Below are 22,992 nucleotides of genomic sequence, written 5' to 3'. Positions count from 1 at the left end.
TTTTTGTTACTTATAGCTTGTACATTCGAAAGCTGTAACAAATATGTAAATAGCGCCAAGACTTCACAGTTTCAGTGTAAGATCGGATGCTCGCTCAATCTCAGCCAATCCTCTTTATTCTTAAAATCAACGGGAACACATCCGAGTCATAAAAAATTATTATTATTATTATTATTATTATTATTATTATTAATAATAATAATAATAATAATAATAATAATAATAATAATAATAATAATAATAACAACAACAACAACAATAATAATAATAATAATAATAAACAGTGCTTCGATCGGGTGATTTTGAGCGCTCAAACAGCTCAAACCTTTTTAACAATACGGCACGCTTCTTGCTGAAGTGCTCTCGAGCAAGTTTTAGGCTACAAGTTCCATGAATAAATAAAACACGAACAGAAATATAGAAATCAAACTTTGGATTGAAGTAAAAGTGGATAACATTCACTAAGGTAATGATGTAAATAAAAATAAAATAAAATCAATTATCAATCGGGGAGCGAGCCCGCAGAGTGAATTGTTAGCTGTCCGCCCCTGCACACAGCCGACACACCGGGAAAGTAAACAGGCCGGTGTGCTCCACATGTTGGTTACCTTGCGCACTTCCCCATTCTGCGCTCAGCGTCCTGTCCAAGGCGTGACGTCGAGTCGTCGCTCCAGCCAATCACTGCCAACTTGAGGCTGATGCTGAAGGGAAAGTTGCTGGTAAGAGTCGCAGATTTTTTCCCCCCCTCTCACTGACATTTCAACTTCACGACGGATTCAAAGGTAGATAGATTTTCATCGGGACCTATAAGTTTCTGTTTCTGTGACACGGAGGAGAGATCCGGGGAGGGAAGAAGCGAGTTTATATGCACAGGATATCGGTCAGACGCCTCTGCTGCCTTTCTTCCGGTGAGTTTGGCTGGACTATAGCCTACTTTTAAATAGTCTCCTTTTAAAATTTAAATCCACTGTAACTTACACGATAAACCTCTAAGAATATTTAAAGGGTATCATTTCTGTATTTTTGTATTTTATTTCATTTTTTCAAATCCTGAAAAAAACGCAGTTAAAAGCATGCAGACTGGTTTCAAGCCGGGCGCACTGGGAAAGTTGGGGAAATTATTGGTTAAGTGTTTGCACGTTGCTTTGTGTATTACAGAGTAGGAAAACACCAAAACAAAGTGGAAAACAATGAGCCCAGTTCGTTTTTGTTTTTTATTTGTTTTTTGTCATCTATCGCACACACGCACACAACGTGTAATTAGCGATCTTCACACAGGAATTAAGCGCTCGTCATTTCTTTAAAAAAACGGCTATTATTGTGCGAGTTACGGAGGGGAATTCAGCCTATACAACAGGAATGTGTACAGTGAGATCCATTCATCTATGCACGACGTATAAGCGCAATGGAAACGTCGATGTCCATCACCGGAAGATTTCATTCTGTGGGCTTTTTCATCAACATGACACGTCTGTGACATTTTGGAGAAACAGCGCGATATTTTGGTTGAAATGCTGTGAGTTAACGTTTAAAGTCAGAGGTACTGTTAAAGAACTAAAACACTTAAAAAAAAGTTGTGAAAGCAACTTGCAAGCACGTGCTTCAAATCTTCAAAAACAACGGAGTGAAGTGACACGCGCGCCTTGGTGGTTTTCAGATTGATTTTGTTCGGAGGGCCCGGACCTGCTGTTTATGTTTCCAGTGTTATTACCATTTAATTTCTTCACACACCCCCTCGTCTAATTACGAGCTTTCAATTGCATTATTATTTACACCCCTCACACATGTACTCATTTCCACACAGTATCTGGAAGTCTTTGGAAGCCTCGGGTCAAGGTTCTTGTATGTTTGGCTGCAGCGTGTCTTCCTGTCACACTGGCCGATCAGCGCTGTGACACCATTAGCCCCGGTGTTTATCACAGCCCTCAGCCTTTTGCTGAGGGCTTTAGCCTTTTGTGGACTGTACACATTCTGTGAACTACACAAGAACACACCGTAGTCTTCACTGTGTCCCCACAAACTTTACAAATTGTTGGGTGCGGTTAAACTACACAGGATAAACTAAATAAAAATAACATTTACCTTAAACGATGTACAAAGCACTCCACACTGTCGAGGTGAATGTGACTAGAAAATGAAGCCATTAGATGAGCCACGAGGACGTTAACTGTAACAACATGCTTAAAAAAGAATAAAGAGCAGGGTTTGAGCGTGTTTGGCATCCCGACAGAGCAAGACGGGGGCCACCTTAGGAAGCTACATGCGGCTGCCCACTCCGTGATGGAGTTGCGTTTCTTTATGTTTACTCAGTCTGATGAAAAATGAGTTGCCACTAATGGAGCTTCTGTTGCGGGTCGCTCTCCACGTGCGCCACCACGCTTTCAAAACAGCAGATGGATAAATATCGGCGCAGAAGTCGAACAAACAAGTGACTCTTTGATTATGGCTCATGAAAACAGAATAATACAATCGTAAACGCGCGGATGATTTATGCAAATAAACCGGCGACGTGCTCATGAGGAGAAATGTGACCGGTCGGCTCTGTCTGATGAATGACAGCTCAGAGCTTTGCAAGAATGCAGCTACACGTAAAAGTCGAAATTTTATACATCGGTGACAACAACAACAACAACAACAACAACAACAACAACAACAATAATAATAATAATAATAATAATAATAATAATTCTTATTATTCTTATTGTTGTTGTTATTTGCTACCTGAATTTTTTTCACATGTCCATCAACATTTTCAATACTGCTTAAAAACACAAATGATAATCATTTATTTGAGAATTTCTATAATAATAAGATTATTTTAAAAAGAATAGTAGAACATTTATAATAAAAGGTAAATTAAAGTACATTTGTTATATTCATAAATATTTCATTTATATTTATTTATAATAAATAACAAATTTATTGCATATAGATAACTCATATTTATATAATTATTTGCTCACCAGTGAAAGTAGGTGTAATACAGTTCTGAGGCTTGTATGTGTACACCACTTAATATGTATGTAATTGTCTAAAAAAAAAAATTCCCCTCCTATATTAGATACAATTTAAATACAGAAAATGAAGATGCACATCACACCAGGCTTTTTATTGTCTGCGTGAATCACCGTGTTTTCCAAGCGATTATTAACTCGAATCAATGCTGCAACAAAATTTCTAATAGAAAGCTCAAAGGTCCTGATTTTTTTATATATAATTTTTTTTCCTAAGGTGAGTAAACTGTGACCTCCAGTGGAGGTCATCACAACTGTAAACAGTTGTCAATTTTAAATAAATAATAAATCAAAGCAGGTTTTTAGGTGTGGGGTCGTGTCCAAATATAGTGTCAAGTTGTGAAGTAAAAATCTTTCCTTCACCAAAACAGGGTTTTGTTTTTTCAGCTTGCTCTCTCTTTTTCTTTTCTTTCTTTTATTGTATTTAAAAGTTTCTGCAGGGGTACAAATACCACACTGCCTCAGGGGAAAATAGCGACGAGATTAGGCTTTCCTTTCAAGGCCTATGACATTAGTTGCTGCTAATCCGAATTGGGCTAATTGCTTTCCCAACATCACTCTTAAAGACTTTTACAGCAATGCAATCTACCTTATAAAAAGACAAATGTATAAATAAGAAATGTATATATTCATAGAGAGGTGCCGTTGACCTACTTGGCATATCACTTAGGTTTCTGAATAAATAAATAAAAAAATAATAAATAGATGAAAAACCAAAAAGAAATCTCTTGAGAATGGAGACAACGAATTAGCTCTTGGAGCGGATTTACAGCTTAACCAAAGAAATCAATAACATGCTGGAGGTATTGTTTCCAAAGAAAACTACTTGACACACTCATCGGGGAATCCGTCTTTCTATGAAGGCAGGTTAGTGGTGTGAATTTTTGACAGCTGCAATCTGTGAAAAGTGAGTAGCAATAACATTTGCACTACAAAGGTGCCTCACAAATACACTTATTCAAGCGTCTCACCAGAAAGAATTTAACATTTAGGCAAGATGTTGAATGTGATTTCTCTCTCAGTACTGTTACACTGATTATGAGAAGATGACATTCTACTTTTGACAACTTCCCTGTCTTATTACTAGAAACCAGCAGCTGCTAAAAGTGGCACACGTCACGTGCACGCGCGGCTGACCGAGGCGTCCACGAGGACGCAAACGTTAGCGCAGAAAGTTTCATCTTGCGCGTCTTCTTGCGTCAAAGAGTCAACAACCCACCATAGATTTTTTTGTATTACAGGTCGACTTTTAGTTTAATTCCTTTCGAATATCTTTTCTCAAATTAGCCACAACATAATCCATAAACTTGTGAACTTGAGTTGCATTGATGTTTCATAATAACTGCTAATTGAAAGTTCCAACTTCGCCGTCTCCTTGATGTATGTTTTTTTTTTTTTTTACAGTAAATTATAACCAACACGAGGTCTCTCACTGCACAAACCCCTGTCAGGAGGGGCGACAGGGTTGGGTTGTGTGTGAGGGGGTGTTTGTGGTCTGATGCATTCTAATGGAGGGGTTCTTGACGTAAAAATGTTTAGGACACCCCCTCCTCTCTTAACTGATATAAGCTGCGGCCATTCACGGTAGGCCTATAGGCTGAGCCACCAGTCTAAGTGAGTAGAAACAATGCAGGAAGGAGAAACAGATGAATGTGCTCGTTTAGTTTACGGGTTGTTTGATGAAGGAGTATTGGCCAAAGTGTTGTTCCTCACCGCGGGACCCTCAGTGACAGTTTGAGCCGGTCCTCTCAGCTCATTATCTCGCCGGCCCACTGAGGGCCCCATTCAAGCCGGGCAGTCCCTCTCCCCCTCCCCCCTGTCCCTTCTCTCTCTCTCTTCTCTCTCTCTCGCTCTCTCTCACCCTCTCTCTGGCAGCGTCGTTTGTCTACTCATTGAACCCGTAGTCAGGAATGCGATGGTTGTTAGGGAGCCCTCTTTCACCTCCGAAGTGTTTTATTGATGAGCTCGGACTTCTCCTACTTTTTCACATGTCAAAGAAAGTCAAGTGTAGGCCTCCACGACTTCATTTCACGGCCTCCCATCCCAATAAGAAGAAGAAGAAAAGGAAAAAGAAAACGCATTTCTCTCCCCCTCCCCCTGCTCATGTCTGTCCCTCTCCCGTCTCTCTCGCTCACTCTCTCCCTCTTTGCCCTTTCACGCACCCCCTTTTCTGCTTCTCCACTTTGGCTTCAGCATCCACACAAACCTCATTCTCTTCCCCTCGGTTTTCCTTTTTGGAATAAGCAACGGGGCTCCTCGATGCCGAGACTGGTGCTGGCCAAAGCTGGAAGTGTACGCTCAAACACGGGCGCAGAGGGGGTTGATTTTGGGTGCGCTGAGGTGTGCGCTAATAGTCGGTCATTCAGCCGGCTCGGTTTGGGAGCGTGTGGCCATGGCTACGCACTCATTTGCTTTTACTTTATTTACGCGTGCTATTTGCTGTCAGGTCGCAGGAGTGACGTCGCCGTGCCTCGCAAATGTGTCCATAAAAAGCACCCGAGCCTGCCTAAAGGCCGGACTCTTTATGTACCGTGCTCTTGTTGACACGATGGGGGTGGTGGTGGGGGGGGGGGGGGGGGGGGGCAGGGTGATACTAAAAAGAATCAACAAAAGCACGTGGTGGACATTTTTGGTTGCTTTGAGTGTGAGTGAAGGCCGGACAAGTGCAAAATGATTTTCAAAGTAAAACAACTTTCTTTTTCTTTTTTTGGTGGGGGTGATTAGACGATTTACTTTGGAGCTCAATCGCTGTGATATAAGAGTTTAAAACTGGTGGTTTTTCAAAGTAAAAGTTTTTAAACCTTCAAAGATGACTCCCAATTGCGGCACTTGCGCAGGTGCAACATCGCGCTACATTCGGTCCAGAAGGGAAAAGGGCGCTGAAAGTTTTACGCAGCGCGGATGTGCGTCTCTATAACGTTAATCGCATCTGTAGTGCATCGGCTGCTTCATAAAAGGCACGCTGCAGCTCTTTGTAATTTTAATTTGGTGTTACGAGCTCCAGCATTCCAAGTGTGCGCTGCTCCACTGCTAGTTTCCGTCCCCCCCACTACAACAGACACACACACCACCACCCACCGCCCACCCCCCTTGCGGCTCCAGCTAGCCTCAGGTTGGCGCTGAGCATGCCTGAGATTCCCTGTGCGGACCCAATTCAGCCTGGAAGAATAGAGCCTTCCGTCCAATGGGCATTTCCGAGGCACTTCCTTTGCAATAGGGCAATATTCAGCAAGTGAGCGCAGAGTATTTGCATGCGTGGGCTGATTAGTGGGTTGGGAAGACGCGACTCTCTCTTTCTCTCCCTCTCTCTTCCCCGCTTTCTCGCTCTCTCTCTCTCTCTCTTTCGCTTTGGCTCGGCCCCGTTTCCCGCTTTGGCTGTGGTGCAGGGGGAAGTGTTTATATGGGGGATGATGACAGAGGTCGGGTCGCGCTAATGGGCCAGTGAAGAGCGGCGGAGGGAGGCGAGGCGAGGCGCACACAGCAGACCAGGAACACATACATTAATACACTTGTTCCATCACCAATCAGCATAGGTGTGTTCATTCTCTTACCCCCACCTCCTCCTACCACCACTCACTCACTCTCCCTCCCTCTTCCCCTCCTTTCTCTCTCTCTCTCTCTCTCTCTCTTCCCCATCTCTCTCTTCCCGACTCTCTCATTCGCTCTCTCACACGCCAGCGCGCATCCTCGCCAAACTCCGTGCGTCCTGACATCTGAGTTCACTGTCAATCTCTGTCTCCTTCGCAGGGATATCCCCTTCGTCTCCGCCGAAGACCACTGGAAACTAAATTTTTTTTCTCTTCGAAACTTCCCGGGAGAGAGCGATCCTGGTCGCCGTTTTTTCTCCCCCTTCTCTCTTTCTTTGGTGTGGACAACTAGGCTGCAGCCCATAGTTTACCCAGGACTTTGATAACGACGCAGGATGCCCCAAAAAGGTGAGATCCTGACTAAAAGTTTGTCTTGTTGCTGTTAAATTATGCATTATTATTTGTGATAGCCTAAATTATTATTATTATTATTATTATTATTATTATTATTATATCGGGTTTATTCGCGGCTGTAAGTGGAGGGTCAGTGTGAGGTAGAGGGTGTTTTATCGTTTGGACTGTGCAGCCTGGACTCCCTCAAAAGTGCGAACAGCCTTTTAGCGTCTCTGTCGGTTTTATCTGCTCGATTTTTGGTTGTTGGGTTTAAGCCCACGGATAGCTTGCTGCTTATTTATGACAGCAAAGAGTAAAAAGTCACGTTGGGCCAGGACAGTGATCATCGTGGAGAATGGGGCGCAATGACCCGTTGAGGAAAGGTGTCAGATTGATTCATGCAGGCGAGTCACCCAAGCGCCTTCTTAAAAAAAGAAAAAAAAAAAAAAGCCTTCATGAAGCACTTGCTGAGGAGGCCCGTGTTCAGCGTGTTTGTTTGTGTGCCGGGGATAACACAACTTTACTCCTTGTCTCTTATCTTCTTCGGTGTGTCTTCAATGACAGCGACTGAACTGCTTTCACATTTTAGCAGTCAAGCTGTGGAGTATTTTAAAATACTCAGATAAAGAGGCCTTGGCTGGCCTCAAATTTAAAAGTAAATGTTTCAAAAAAAATTAAAATTAATAAAAGACAAACTGAAAAACAAGCACAAATTGTTGATGCTTTAAAACTACTTTTTTAATCCACGTAAATAAGCAAAACCTATATTTTAGTGCAAAGCCTCTATTGTAATTTTAGATATAAATTTTAAAGAAAAAAAAACGCATAAAATAATTAAAATAAAACTGCAATGAAAGAATAAATCACTCTGTAGCTTCCTATGTTAACATACTCCTTTACTCTTAAATCAGATTAAGCTCTAATGCAATAAATGCTTTCTGTGACATGTGACTTTTTTTTTTATTTTTTAATTCGCCTTCATGTGCATATTATCTCTGTTAGCCAACAGCAGGGCCACTGTAGTTCAGGCCTACATGTTCTCCTTCCTTGTATGAATGTTGTGAGCGCAGGATCCAGCGGTCAGAATAAGCATGTTGAATTAACACATTGTTGTTGCGGATTACTAAAGGGAAAGAAATGCAGATTAGATCGCAGTTAACCTCAGGAACAACAACGTTTGAGCTTTCGACCTTAAATAAATGATTAACCACTTGGACCTTACAGGGCTATAAGCTACTGGCAGCAGTGTATTTGCAGGCTGAAGCCGGTCTCTTATTATTTTTATTGTTATTATTATTATTTCACGCACACATACAGAGATATTCACACCTGCTAAAGCCGCCGTGACATTAAGTCGCGGCTAATAAAAATATGTAGTATTATTTACAAGTTTCCTGTGTCTTTAAGATTAGTGGGTAACTCAGCCTATGCGGGCCAGTGTGAAGGAATCTGAATTTGATTAATGACCGAGCAGGCTATTTGTTACGACATGAAAGAAAGCTACACAATCTGAACGTAACGGCGTCCCTACGTGCATCTCACCGACTAGCCCGAGACTAAACACAATCTGTTAGACGTCGACATTACAGGCCATTTTACTCTGCACACAACACAACTTTGCACGGAGAGAGAAAATGAAAACTTTAGACTTCTCCCTCCGTGGCCCCCTTTTTATCTGTTCCCCCATTCAAAAGCTTCTTTAATGCATTTGTCTTTTCCAATTGAGCGCCCTACTGCGCTGTTGTGTCTTTAAAACCGCTTTACAACCCGCACCAGCAGCACAAAATAACCACCAAATATTTATAACAAGAAATTACTTTTCCCCAAAAAAAAAAAAAAAAAATCTTGTTCTATAAAAGCAGGGCAAACAAAACCCCACATTCACGCACTAGCGGCGCAGGGGTCACGGTCGTGTGTGTGTGTGTCTGCGTGTGTGAAAAAGAGAGAGTGCATGTGTTTGTGTGTATGTGTGAATGGTCCCGGAGGGGGTGGATGCATGCCTCCGGCTCTTTGTATTAATCTGAACTTGTTGGTGTGTTTAGAGGGGAAGCTGCGTGTTTCTAGTCGTGGAGGCCGAGTTTTCGCCCCGGGTTTGAGGTATACGGAGGCAGAAAAGGGGGTGCATTGTTGGGAGTCCAGCAGGCTTTGTACACCAGCTTTGTACCCCCTCCTGGTGTGGACTTTTGCGGATCAGTGAGGCGAGGTAGACAGCGTGTGTCACTGTACAGTTTCCTCGACAGACTCCGCAAGAGGAAGGCTATCAAGTTTTAAAAACTACACTAAAGCCTCTTGCTGGGACGATGAGGAGCTGATTTCTTTATAAGAACTAACAAGAAAAAAAAAAAAGGGGGGGGGGGGGGGGAACACCAGGACTATTTTTTTTAAAGAGACAATGCTGTAAAGGAGTTACAGGCCCAATATCACGTCACGGCTAGGCTGTTAGCTGAGATTTATTGTGACAGGTGCTTTCGAAAACAGGCCTAACAGAGACGTGAAAATAACGAAGATGAATGTTGTCCCGCGTCGATTTTAATTGATTTGTTTGGCACCAAAATTGAGGTTATCTGTAAAAGTAGGGCAAAAAAATAAATAAATCTGAAAATACAGTAAGTACATCAGTGTAGCTGTGGCTGTGCTAATGTGTTGTTTTGCTTTGTCCTATAGGGAGACATTAAGTAGTGAAAACGGCAGATGATTGACTAAATTGTTATAGCGTGGACAGTCAACTCTGTTTCCAGGCAAGTTTAATTAAAATACATACATACACTCAGGATGTTTTTATTTAAAAAACAAAACAAAATCATAATTATGGATCACTAAATGTTTAAGAACCAGATCCGCAATTTAAAAAAATAATAAAATTTAAATCGGACGACATGAGAAACTTTTTTTTTTTGTTGTTCAAAGAAATGTTGCAAATTTTTTGACACCTTAAAAACAATGATAATAATAGTAAAACAGATCTGTACACCAGTTTTCTGATTTGCTGCTAACCACTTTTGTTATTTCCTTGTGACGCTTAGAATACCACAACCAAGCCACGTGGGAGTCTGGCGTAGCTTCAATGATGCAGAACAGTAAGTTGTTTTCTATATATTTTATTTTGAAACTTTTGATTACAGCCGCAATGTGGTTGCATGGAAGCAACACCCACTGACATTTTTCTATTTATAATTTTATATTTTATATTTATTTATTGCACTGCTTGTTAACATACATTTCAGAAACACTATTTTTTTATTTGATTTTTTTAAAAGAGGGCAGATGCATGTGCAGCCATACATTTTCAGGACTTTTTAAGTGCAGGGATGATAATATTTTTAAGTTATTTGATGGCGCTTTCATTGCTGTTAATTTATTATTATCTCCCTCCCAAATGATAGGTAGGCAAGTTATTATTGAACAAGTTAATCACACGTCGTCCTTCCTTCTCCAGGGAGAGAGAGAAAGAGAGGGAGAGAGAGAAAGAGAGAGAGAGAGAAGGGGGATTAGAGGGGGGTGCTGGGTTGAGAGGGAGATTTTTGTTTCTGCTTGAGTTGGTATTAAATAATTGCACAGCCGTCTGCATTAGCGTTAGAGCTGGCTGCCAGGCTGCATACAAGATTAGCTGCGTAGAGAAGAGCCCTGCATGAAACATGAGGGAATAGCAATAATGTCTTATGTAGATTAGTCCATATTCTTCACGGACAGACAGCATGAACTAGAAAGAAAATGCTCATATTATAACCGCAGGCCTCACTGTTAGGTGCAGGCTGAACTCAGAGAGGAAGATAAATATTAACAACCATATTGTCGTGGGTGCCAATCAAAAAAAACAAAACAAAAAAAAACAACCCAAAACATGGTAGATGAAGTTGCTTATAGGCCTCATGTGTTTAAAGTGGCCTCTTGCAGATGAATAATTTGTCTTGTTCCTGGTGTGTGTTGAAACCAAAAAGGATAAACATGAAACATTTTCTCTCTTGCTGCTGGACAAGAGGTGTATGACATCTGTGATGAAGGTGTGTGGAATAATTTTATTATATTATTCTCCATATACCTTGATGACGTGTCTGTGCTGTAACCTGTGCGCATTAGTCCGAGTATGTTTGAATCCAATGTTGGACCACGTGAGAGGTGGACTGTTTTATGTGTAGAGAGCTGTGATTCATAAGAAAGCGCTGCGGGGAAAAAAAAACCAAAAACACGAGTGGCTTACTTTTGTTTTTCTCCCACTGGTCGTGGTACTAGATTTTTTTCTTATGTTAAATGGCACAGCAATGTGATTTCTTTCTTTTAATCTGATCAGTTGTCAGTTATAGAGATGACAGAGCCTTAACAAACCTGTGTACAATACCCACTGGATTGATGTTAATAGGATGCTCCCCTGGCTTGGCGTGTGATGTCTGGTGCGAATTGCCGAGGAGATATCATTGGGCCCGGCCCTTTGGGTTGTCTAAAGGTCGCGACGGCCTCGCTGGCTTTTGTGCTAATAACTCCTGGGTGTATATAGTGGGGAGCGTCCAAATTGACACCATATGTTTTCCTATTAGTCGACTTGCAATAGAATACAAGGCGCATAATCAGCGCCAGCGGGCGAGATCGACTCCGGGCACTTGAGGGAATTGTGCCATGATTAAGACTTAACCTTAGGAGAGTTTGATTTTTATGTGATGTCGTTATCTGACGGGTTTTATCGATCCGGAGGATTTATATGATGGTTATAAACCAGAGGTGACGGAGCAACCCTGGAGAACCCGCAGAGCAGGGCTGCTTAATGTGGGTAGGCCAATTTCAGCGTAAGAAGTCTATTAATTCCACTTAATCCTGGAATTACCAAAGAGCAGGAGGGGATGATAATGGATTTACTATCAATCAGATCCACGCAGGAAGATTATAACACATAGCGGCCAAAAGGGATATGTTGCTCAGTTAAACAGGTTTATTCTCACTCAAGTAGCTATAAACAGGCCCGATCCCCCTATTTTTTATTTTATTCCTTTCTTTTGTGTCATCTATATAAAATAAAGTCCGCATTTAAAGCCAACTCCTATGGCACATTTCAGCACGAAGACGCCAACCGATTCCACACAACAGGACTGCGGTGGCTGTGAGCATTTGTTGTCAAATACAAACAAGGGGGGGAAAAACTGCATGTCACTTTTAATATGTTAAGAATCCAGGCGCGCCCTCGTTTGTGTGACCGCGCGTAGCCCCTGGCCACCTTAAAACGAAGTCTCCCTCGGAGGGTAAACGAGTAGCGTCCAATTTTGTCTGAGTGATATCCAAATGCAGACAGAAAGGGTCGTTTTATCATGCTACTATTTGTCGTGACGATGCGATTTTCAAAAGCAGAGCGGTGTCATAAAGTGACATGCCTGCCACAAGTGCTCCAACTGATCTTTTCAATTAGCCTCCCATGCATGATCCGAGGCGACTTCCGCCTATTTCCAGAAATTAAGCTCAAACTTGACGTGCAGCTAGCTTTATTTTAAAGACAAATGTCAGGCAGGCTCATCATATTTTCCCCCTCTTCTATATTTGGAGCTTATTTATTGCTAAGGAGCCTCTGCTCCCGGAGTCAATGTACCGGGCGGCAGCGCAGGGGAAGGGAGCGGAGAAACAGAGAGCAGCTCAGGCACTCCGGGGAGTCAGCTCTCCCTTTTGGCTTCAGGTTTGCGGGCTTTTTCTGTGCTTTAGAGCGATTCCATACAATAATTTAAGGATAATTTCTAAATATCACTAATTTTTTTAGACAATGAGCAAAAATAAAACCTCATATTTTAAAGCTAAAACCTTATTGTTTCCTTGTCTTTTTGATGCGTAATTATGGCATGTTATTTTAAAGGATTGTCATGGGAAGGATTTTAGCGATTTAATATCGTTTTTCCTACAAGATGCTTTTGAATTGATGCTAATTTAACACATTATTATAGTGGAGTGTTTATGGGATCGTCGGTGTGGCTGGTTATTGTTTTAAAGCACTGTTTGTGAGAGAGGTGCAGGTCTTGGTGATGGGAGTGGATAACGGTGCGGGTGTTTTAACGCCCAAGTTTGCCGGTTTGCTACAGGATTGGATGAGTTTTCTCTGGCCAGATCATCGACTGAGCTGTAAAATTACTATGAGGGAAAAAAAAATCTATATTTTTTTATTCGGTGTATGTCGTGCTGCTGTGGTTTGATCCATGTTTTTGCATGTGTTACTAAATAGCTGATGATGCGCCGAACCTCACAACAGCTTTAAAAAAAAGATTTCTGGAGTGCACTCCGGTTTAAGATATTTTTTATAAAATCGTGTGAGAGTTTATTGTGAAACTTCTCTATTGCTGTGTGCTCTGCATCATATCACATTGCATTTATAACTCGATTATTCTGAACGCTTAAATCATTCTGCTCACCATTACTTGGAAGCCGTTAGCTTTATCATATATTTCAAGAGGAGCTGCGACATGATTTGATGACTCCGGTGCTTTTGTCTCCATGTAGGTCACAGTGGCGTAAACCAGCTTGGTGGTGTGTTTGTTAATGGCAGACCGCTGCCGGATTCCACCAGGCAGAAAATAGTTGAACTTGCTCACAGTGGTGCTCGACCTTGCGACATCTCCAGGATACTCCAGGTGACAATCCCACTCCTTTTTTTATGAACAGAAAACGCCTTCATAAAGACTTTGGTCTCAGTGAATACAAGGAAATTAATAATAATATCCAAAAGCATAAATATTAAAAACAAACCGATTTAAATTTTCAATTAAAGCCAGGTTTCCAGTAGCAGTTCACGACCGCTTTAAGCCAGTAAAACCACTTATTACTTTTCAATTAAAGGAATGTTTTAAGGACAACAAACGGAAAAGTAATCTGCCTGCTGTTGTAAAGAATAAATGCCTAATATATCATTCAAGGCATATTTTCTGTATTTATAGACCCATGATGAAGTCCAAGTGCTGGACAGTGAAAAGGTGATAATTATTTGAGCCATCTTAGCAATTCCGTTCATAGTCGTAAATAATGTATGTGAATTGTGTCTTTTGTTTCCCGTCCAGGTATCCAACGGCTGTGTGAGCAAGATCCTTGGTAGATATTATGAAACAGGCTCCATAAGACCGAGAGCAATAGGCGGCAGCAAGCCCAGGGTCGCCACTCCAGAGGTGGTCGCGAAAATCGCGCAGTACAAGCGGGAGTGTCCGTCTATCTTTGCGTGGGAGATCCGTGACAGACTTCTGTCGGAGGGGATCTGCACCAACGACAATATACCCAGTGTAAGTGTATTGACTGTAAGTTGTGTGCATGATTTAATTTGCCACATGAAATGACTTTTTTCTCATGCACTGGAGGAAAAGGAGAAGGGCATCCAACCATTCAGTCTTATTAAGTGCACTGCGATTCAAAGCGTGGGGCACACATTACTGCGTATGTGATCAGCCAAACATACGCTCGGTTTTGATGGGGCTCGTTGTTCATTTGTGCGCTTTGCCAGAAACATCTTCCTGTACATATTTATTATGATTATAATGCTCGCGTTATGGTGTAAGAACACGTGTTTTGCCGTGCCGATGCTGCGCTCCATCCAATCCTAATCCAGACTTTTATCATATGTAATTTGTCATTCAGGTGTCATCAATAAACAGAGTCCTCCGCAACCTGGCTAGTGAAAAGCAACAGATGGGCGCAGATGGCATGTATGACAAGCTGAGAATGCTCAACGGTCAGACAGGAACTTGGGGGACCCGGCCCGGCTGGTACCCCGGAACATCAGTGCCAGGGCAGCCCAACCAAGGTGAGCCTCATTGTCATACAGTAGCAATAAAGACACCTTGACGCACGCACAGTTGTGAGGTTCTCTACCAAAAAAGAAGTATACAAGTGTGCTGACACGCAGTAACATTTATGGTCACCCACAAAAGCATCTGATTTGAATTGAATACATTAGGTTTAAAGTGAACTTTGTGAGGTCACCACAAGTTGCCATGTATGAATATGAATAGGTTTACGGCCTACTCTTCCGGTGATTCCGGCCCGTGGCTGTTTGCAGGAAGGTATTGTATGGTCATGCTTTTGATGCTCTGAACAAGACTGAAAATGCAAAACTAGTCGATCAGAGGAAGCCATAGGCCATGCATGCATTCTGAATGTCTCCACTGTCCCAGACATGGATGTGCGTGACAGAAGCTTGTCCTTTCAGCAGAGGTGTCCATCCAACAGCCTGCATTTTCCTCCCCGATGGGGAGGCAGGGAGCCGGGGGAGAGCTGTGTGCGGCGATGTTAGCACAAAGGAATGCTTTTCCTTCACACGCAATGATTAGTTATGGGAACAGTCCTCACTACGTGTAATTGCTCATTAGAGAGGGCTTTGTCTCTCATTATGGCAACATGCAGGAGTGTGGAGATGGTGAGGCTGCTGTGGAAATGTTCCACTTCAGAGGGTTTCCTGACGGCCCACTGCAGGCCAAACACCGAGCAGCTTTTCTTATAAGAAACTACAACTTTGCAGGCAGGAGTTTGCGATCACGGTTTACTTGCACATTTAAAGCGGAAATGCAAGGGTTGGAATTAAGTCCGACAAGATTTAATAAATTAACTAAAAAAAAACAAAAATAAATTAGCATTTGTGTGACGGCAACTGGTCACGTGGGGCTGTCAACGAGCAGTAAAGCGGAGAAGATCATATTCACGGCTAAAATAATTCATTTAATGATGAAGCTATAACGGCTAATTTAAATAATAATAATAATAATAATAATAATAATAATAATTATTATTATTATTATTATTATTATTATTATTATTATTATATGTAATTATTTAATGTTAGGTATTTAATTATAATAATGATCATCATTTTCATCTGTTGTATATATCGTTTTGCAGCCTAGATTTTAAAAAAAATCTCCAGAAATAAAACATATAATAATAATAATAATAACAATGATATAAAAATCTAAAAATAACAAAGTTGTGTTTGAGTAAGTATTTCGGTAAAACAGTTGTTTCAGGGGAACGAAAATATGTTTTCAATCAGACAGCCGAGTAAGCACATATAATGGCTACATGGAGAGTGACAGGGCCCCAAAAGAAGACAACTCTATCCAAAGAGAAACGAATAAAACTCCACACCGATGCTGTCTTTCATCTCTTTCTCATGCTCAGTCGCTGGCTATATGGCTCTAAATCCCGTCTATAGGATTTAGTCTCTCACTTTCTCTTTCAGTTTTAAGCGGTTTCTCAAGAGTGTTTTGATCCAGTCTCAGCAGCTGAAAGGTGCCGCAATTGGTTCGGTATCTCTTTTTTTGCTGCTTTTCCGCCTCACTGGCTGAGACATCGTGATACTAAAGAATGAGTTTATTTCCCAGCGCTTTTATAAAGAAAACAAATCCCATCCTAGCGTCAGTGGGTCTGGCGCACGGATAATAGCTGCACATTCACTCCTTTTTATAGATTATCCGGAGTGAAGAAACAAATAGCGTGGATACAAACTATTGGCCTATAGAAGAATACTTTGGCTATTATGCAGCAATGGAAATTGTCAAGAAATGTGTCCCATCAGGTTTCCTTCACTGAACAAAAACGGACACATATAGACACACTAAATGTGTTTGGAGGCCTGCGTGAAGCAGGGAGAATTTCCACGCAGCGGAACTATGAGGAAATGTGTAACTTGGTTTATTTTTCTATGAGGCAAACACGTATTTTATTTTTGTGCTATCGCTTTATAGTTCATAGAAACACATTAAGTAATTGGCTGATCTTACAATCCACGTAGGTGAACAGTTACTCGGCCTTTTCTGCACCTTTTCCCCAGTTTTGCAACAACCTGGAGTACAGGACTCCAGCTGCTCGGCTCTGGGTTTGTTTTAGAACACAAATAAAATTTGCTCTGAAAAAGAAAATGCTGAAATGCCACTTCATGGCGTGAACCCACTGGGCCCAGAGCGCCATCGTTGAGATATTACATAAACCTCTATCAACGCACCCGCTGCTTAATTTCGCATTAACTTCTTGGTGTGATAATGATGTCCAACAACAAGACAGACATTAGTCGATAAGCCTCGCCCTGCGAGTGAAGGGGCCTTCAGGCCCACCGCGGACAAACAGCAGCAGTGAATAGATTGGCCTTATTTTGGTTGTTCAGGGGGTTGCATGCTCTCTCCTCACTCATTTGTTTCCAATTGAAGACAGAAATCCTGACTGGCGTGTAGCTGGCCGGGGGACGTGATTAATGATGGTAGTGGATAAGGGTTAACACACTGGACTCAAAGCTCTGTTGACTGGGATCCTCGTGCGCACAATGCCAAAGTACTATAGCCTGTGTGCCTCCAGAGAGAGGGGATCCTTTTGTCATCTCCTCCAAAAGCTCCCCTCCACACACACACACCCACCCCCATCCCATCCCATCCCATATATTACACCCACCGAGGGCTCACTGCTCGTCCCTGGCTGTGTCCATAGTTTAATGGTTTCCCTTACTCCTGAAGGCATTGTATCATTCTGAAAAGCGTCTTCTTCTATTCAAAAGTTGGTGGTCACCTCAATGGCCATACCAACGCCCATATGGGAACGGCCATTGAGGCACTGCTCTGTCCTGGAGGAAAAAAGGGAGGGGGTTTTGGAGCTGTGTAGAGAGTTTGGGTTTTAAATACATTTCATAGGCTCTGAAAAGAGGCTCGGCACATCTTGTCACATTTCTCTTAACCTTTTGAGAACACACGCCATTGTTGGGACACGATAAGTACGCGGAGCTTTCCCCTTAGCCAGCCTGTTTTTCCCACAATATTTTATCAACAGTTTAACCACGAAGCCGGTTTGATGTTGTTCCTTTTTCACGCAGCCAGTCGTCTGTAAAGTGGCAAACATTAGGAAGAAATTGCAATAATTCCTCCAATTTTGAAACAAATTAACCATGATGGGTGCTTTAATTAATGATGTACCACCGAGGTCTGTACAATTAGCGCTAGGCTGATACAACACGAGCCCCGATAATTAATTATTCAATTAAGCTTAAGTGAATGTATATTTCCATTAATTTCGCTCTCCTTTTTTTTAGATGGCTGCCAACAACAGGACGGTGCAGGAGAAAACACAAACTCCATCAGCTCGAACGGGGAGGATTCAGAGGAGACACAGATGCGTCTGCAGCTCAAGAGGAAACTACAGAGAAATCGCACATCCTTCACACAGGAGCAAATCGAAGCACTGGAAAAAGGTCAAATATGCAGTGGATAATTTGTATAATTAGTTTTAAACATCCAGACTAATGTTTTATCCATAACACAATACAAACATTTTGGTTATTGTAAGCAAATTCAAAGAAAACGCAAACTGCGTGAGGGACTACATTTCTTTATTACACTGCGTTAAATAAGAAGCCTAATTAAAAACCTAATGTTTTGGATCCAGGGCGAAAGCCACGCAATTGTTTCACTAATAGCTCTGAATAAAATTAACTGCCCTTGACCTAATCTTATGTTTATTTACTAACACTTATACCTGTGTGATTAATCCCACTGCAGAATTTGAAAGAACTCATTATCCAGATGTTTTCGCGCGAGAAAGACTAGCAGCGAAAATCGACCTGCCAGAGGCAAGAATACAAGTGAGTGATCGCAACTTTTATGAGCACGTTTAAAAGAGGTTTTAAACTTGAAGCTAAAATTATGCTTTTCCCATCCTTCATCTGCAGGTATGGTTCTCAAATAGGAGAGCAAAGTGGAGGCGAGAGGAGAAGCTGCGGAATCAGCGCCGGCAGGCCAATAACTCCTCAAGTCACATTCCCATCAGCAGCAGTTTCGGCACCAGCGTCTACCAGGCCATTCCACAGCCCACCACACCGGGTAGGTCAACCTAATCAGAGATATTACTTTGACCATATGCCCAGTAAGGTAAAATAATACTTAAATGTAATTTTTCAACTGAAATTATTAAAAGTGCAGCCTACTTCACACGCGCTGCACAAGCACACACTACTTTGTTACAATTTTTTTAATGCATTAATACTGTGATGGGTTCCATAGGCTCAGTGGGTTAAATATTTACTAAACAGTATCATGCCACAACCTGCGGATTCATATAAAAAGGGCAAAGGAGGCCTCGGTGGCTGTGCGCTCTAGTTCGCATGAAGAAGCGCCGTTGCTTCCCTTTGATGGATGATTGAGCAAAACTTCTCAGCTGACTATCTGAGCAATTACCGAATCAGGCACGAGGGTACACCGGCAGAGCTGAAGCTCGTGAAGTCAATCACCTGAGGCTCTCGCTGTACAGCTATCTGTCCGGGCCCATCAGCCTGTCAAATAAGGCGTCACCTTCCGCACGCACTGCTTAACTCTAATGAGATGACTTCTCTCACCGGAGCTCGGAGTGTGTGAGATTTCTGCGGTTTCAAGCGAGTTTTCATTTTCATTTTCATCCACAGTGTCTTTCACCTCGGGGTCAATGCTGGGTAGACCCGACACCGCACTCACAAACACCTACAGTGCGCTGCCGCCGATGCCCAGCTTCACCATGGCAAACAATCTACCTATGCAAGTAAGTCAAATACTCTGCATACATTACATACGAGTGCTTAAATAAAATGAATTTAAAGCTGGGTTTTTACAGTGACTGGTGTGACTATAAGAGTGGCAAAAAAAGTACAAAATTACATAGGCCTGCATACTGTAACTAAAGGATTCGTGAAATAATTTGATAGTGTTAAAAGCAGACAAACTAGGTTACAGACTACTGAGCTGCAAATTATGGTTGGCTAAGCTAATGTAACATTCTCTCCTCATTTTTAGCCCAGCCAGACCTCCTCTTATTCCTGCATGCTGCCTACCAGTCCGCCTGTGAACGGGCGGAGCTACGAAACATACACGCCCCCTCATATGCAGGCACATATGAACAGCCAATCTATGACCACTTCTGGTACCACCTCAACAGGTAGGCAGAAAATTTCACTTTTTTAACTTTTTATTTTTAAAGCAGCCTGCTTGTGAATTAATAAAGCAAACACTGCACTCTTTGAAATATCTGCCACCTTTCCAGTAATCAGGGGATACTACAGAGTCATGTCTGATTCATGATCTGTCATCCCAAGTTTCCTTTTCCTTTGGTTTAAACGTCTGAGGATCTATATCTCTACATTGCATATCATTTTTCTCTCCGCAGTTGCATGAACGAGGCTCATTTCTTTGCCACTCTGGGCCATCATGTCAACCCCACTACTCCAGCCCATAGTTTAGTTCCACCCCATTAGGATGTTACTGAGAGCCATATATACCAGTTATAGTCATGAAGAGTTAATCATGCATAACCACATTTCCTCTGTGCTAAATTGCTAATTAATTTGATTCATTTGCTGTTGTATTCTCTCTGTTTAAATGCCATTGCCAAAGCCTCAATTTATCGAGCTTGCAAGCATTTTACCGAGCCACCACGTGCAGAGCTTTGTAACTCATTGCAGGCCCGTGCTCATCTACCTATTTGCAAGCATTTAAAGCACAATGCTCTGTTAGTTAACTGTCGTACTAACCGTGCATGGTAAACCTGCTCATCTAATTTTAGCATTTAGACCGCTTTTTTAAAAAAAACTTCTTTAAGTTTTTCCAATCTGACATCAATCTTTCTCTCTTTGTCTTCACAGGACTCATCTCTCCTGGAGTGTCTGTCCCAGTCCAAGTCCCAGGAAGCGAGCCTGACATGTCTCAGTACTGGTCAAGACTACAGTAGAGAGAAGAGCTACTTCACCCTGTAACCACCCACTCCACCATCGCCCTCCGGCAGTGCTCCTCACACATACACGGCACAGGAGAGTAAAAAAGGCGAGAGAGGGTTGAAAGGAGGCAACAGACAGAAGAGGAGGAAAAAAAAAAGAGAGAGAAAGGGACTCTGGGAGAGCCTTTGGGACGTCTGGGCTTTGTTTTTCCAGTGGGACAGTGTGCTGTTATGTAGCTCTAGGCACATTCAAACGAGGACTTGGAAGAGTGAACAACGATGGGAAGATCGGGGGGAAAAATGGACCTCTGTAAAGTGCCCGGTGTTAAATTTATATGGAACAAAAACTTCTTATCTGTTTTTTTTTCTATTTCCAACTTCAGTCATTGTTTCCTTTTGTTCTCTGGTGTGTTTGTAAATGGCCATTTGTATGTTAATATGAAAAACCAAGATCAAGTACTGATAGATGGACTGCTAGAAAACCATGTTGGTCTTGCGTTTGTTTGAGAGAGGAGAACCTGAGAGATTCTGCCATGACTATCTTTTAATCTGCTTATATCAAGACTTTCTACCAGCCTTTGCATGGTCTCTGGACGCTGTTGCATATCATTAAAGACGAAAAGCTGGAGGGAAGACTCTTACTGTGTCAAAGAAAAAAAAACACAAAAGAAGCAACAACTATTTATTGGTCTTATTCCTTGCGAATGGATATTTTAGCAGAGGAAACTCAAACTCGATCCACCCACTGAGGCTGTGGTCTTGGCCCCTCTGACGTGAGCCTGCATTTGCTGGCTTATTAGACACGGATCACTATGAACAGCTTCAAGTGTGCAAAGAAGGTGCGACACGCAACCCAACTCGGACCCTTTTGCTTCGGTGGTTGGATTGACACTTGATTACCACGAAGAACGTTAAATGTGGAAAACACAGGTGCAAAAAAAATCCTGTAGTCTGTAAATGGTAGACTGCATCTTCGATATAATCCAGTTTGTTTATGTCAAAATGTAAAGTACTTGTCTTCCCTAGAAATCTTCCAGAAAGATTTCACCAATAAAAGTTGATTTCATTTATCCCCCTCCTCCCCCCAGAATATTCTATAAATGTTCCATGCATCATAAAATACATTTTCTTTAGGGTCAGGTACAATTTGTCTCTTAGGTATAGTTGTATTATAGTGTCCTATGGTCAAAAAAAAAATGTGCAACTAGAAATATTTAATTCCTATAATTATGATTAAACATTGCTTGACAGAGTTTTAAACTTAAGTGTTTGGCAGTTGTTTACAAGTACATATCAGATTTAATCATTGTTGATTGTAAAACAGACCAAAGCCTTTGTATTTCATCTAGTACACAATGTTTTTTTAAAAAAAGATATTAGTCTTGTGTTGCAAAATTTTGTAAACACGTTCTGTTCAACTATATTGGCTTCGAGTTCGTAAGACTGCAGTCGAAACCCGCAGTCCTTATTTATAATTGAAGACCATGGGAGGGTTTTTCTAGCATCATCTGTCATGCTCTTTTGAGTTTTGCATTTTTATTTCAGTGTGTACGTAGAACATGGACACATACTGGGTTTACGTCTGAGCATTGCTTCTGAGATAAAACGTCTACACGCTGTCTCTTAAATATTTCAATTTAATTTTATTTAAAATGGAGCTTTCTAAATGTATTTTGTGAAAACTATAAAAAACATTTTGTACAGTAAAATTGTGTCTTAAAGAAAGCCTTTTTGCCTGGTTAATGCTGTGTCAGCTTTTACTGAGCAAGGAGAAACTCTTTTTTTTTTTTTTTTTTTGCATCGTTGCTGCAAAAGTGAACAACTCTAACACGGGCCGGTGCCAGTGCGACAGCTTGTGGTGAACGTAACACGTTCGATTCCTTCCCAACAAAGGCGTCCAAAATAAAAAAAACACATTCCTGATGTGTGGGGCCGAACCAAGTCGACACAGACCACACAATGAGAAAGGTCAAGCAATTCAACGTCCCTTGCTCTTGTTTTAGTAGAGTTACGATGGTATGAAAAAAGAAAAAAAATATACAGGACCGATGACGGGACCAATGAGGAAAAGGAGGGAGCAGAGAAGAGAAAGGGGTAAAAAAAAGTCATGAAATAAAGCAGTCAGTGCCTAGAGCGAGGTGGAGGAGCGATTGTGTGGCAGAGTGAGTTATTTTGCTTCACTTGCTGCCTCAGCAGGGGGTGGGGGGGTTGTGTGTGTATGTGTATGGATTTAAAGGGGTATGGAGGGGGGGAGAGAGAGAGAGCGAGAGTAACCATCTAAAAGGAAAAGTTATCCATGAGAGAGTGAGGTCAGGTAAGATTCACTCAGCATGTACCAGCTCCGAACATCCTGCTAAATTGATCAACTTCATGTAGATGTCTCACTCGATATTAAA

The 22,992-nt window shown here is 41.8% G+C and overlaps 1 protein-coding gene across 7 annotated transcripts; it reads left to right on the top strand.

The window, feature by feature from the left end:
• The first annotated feature begins 762 nt into the window (after positions 1–762).
• On the top strand, positions 763–21,666 carry pax6b (paired box 6b). 7 transcript variants are annotated; one of them, XM_035905621.2, is made up of 15 exons: positions 763–908; positions 6,762–6,949; positions 9,599–9,672; positions 9,958–10,011; positions 10,912–10,935; positions 13,400–13,530; positions 13,834–13,869; positions 13,954–14,169; positions 14,522–14,687; positions 17,952–18,110; positions 18,418–18,500; positions 18,588–18,738; positions 19,317–19,429; positions 19,681–19,822; positions 20,526–21,666. In XM_035905621.2, the coding sequence occupies exons 4-15, from the start codon at positions 9,999–10,001 to the stop codon at positions 20,609–20,611; spliced, it is 1,320 nt and encodes a 439-aa protein (XP_035761514.1). In that variant the 5' UTR covers positions 763–908; positions 6,762–6,949; positions 9,599–9,672; positions 9,958–9,998; the 3' UTR covers positions 20,612–21,666. The 7 variants fall into 7 exon arrangements, with proteins under 7 accessions (XP_035761514.1, XP_006780045.1, XP_035761523.1 ...); XM_006779982.3 differs by lacking the exon at positions 9,599–9,672; XM_035905630.2 differs by lacking the exon at positions 10,912–10,935.
• Positions 21,667–22,992: the final 1,326 nt, after the last annotated feature.

The sequence above is a fragment of the Neolamprologus brichardi genome, chromosome 1, assembly GCF_056152115.1.
Source record: "Neolamprologus brichardi isolate AB-2024 chromosome 1, ASM5615211v1, whole genome shotgun sequence".
In the NCBI taxonomy this organism is placed as follows: Eukaryota; Metazoa; Chordata; class Actinopteri; order Cichliformes; family Cichlidae; genus Neolamprologus; species Neolamprologus brichardi.
This window is presented reverse-complemented; position numbering and strand designations above follow the sequence as displayed.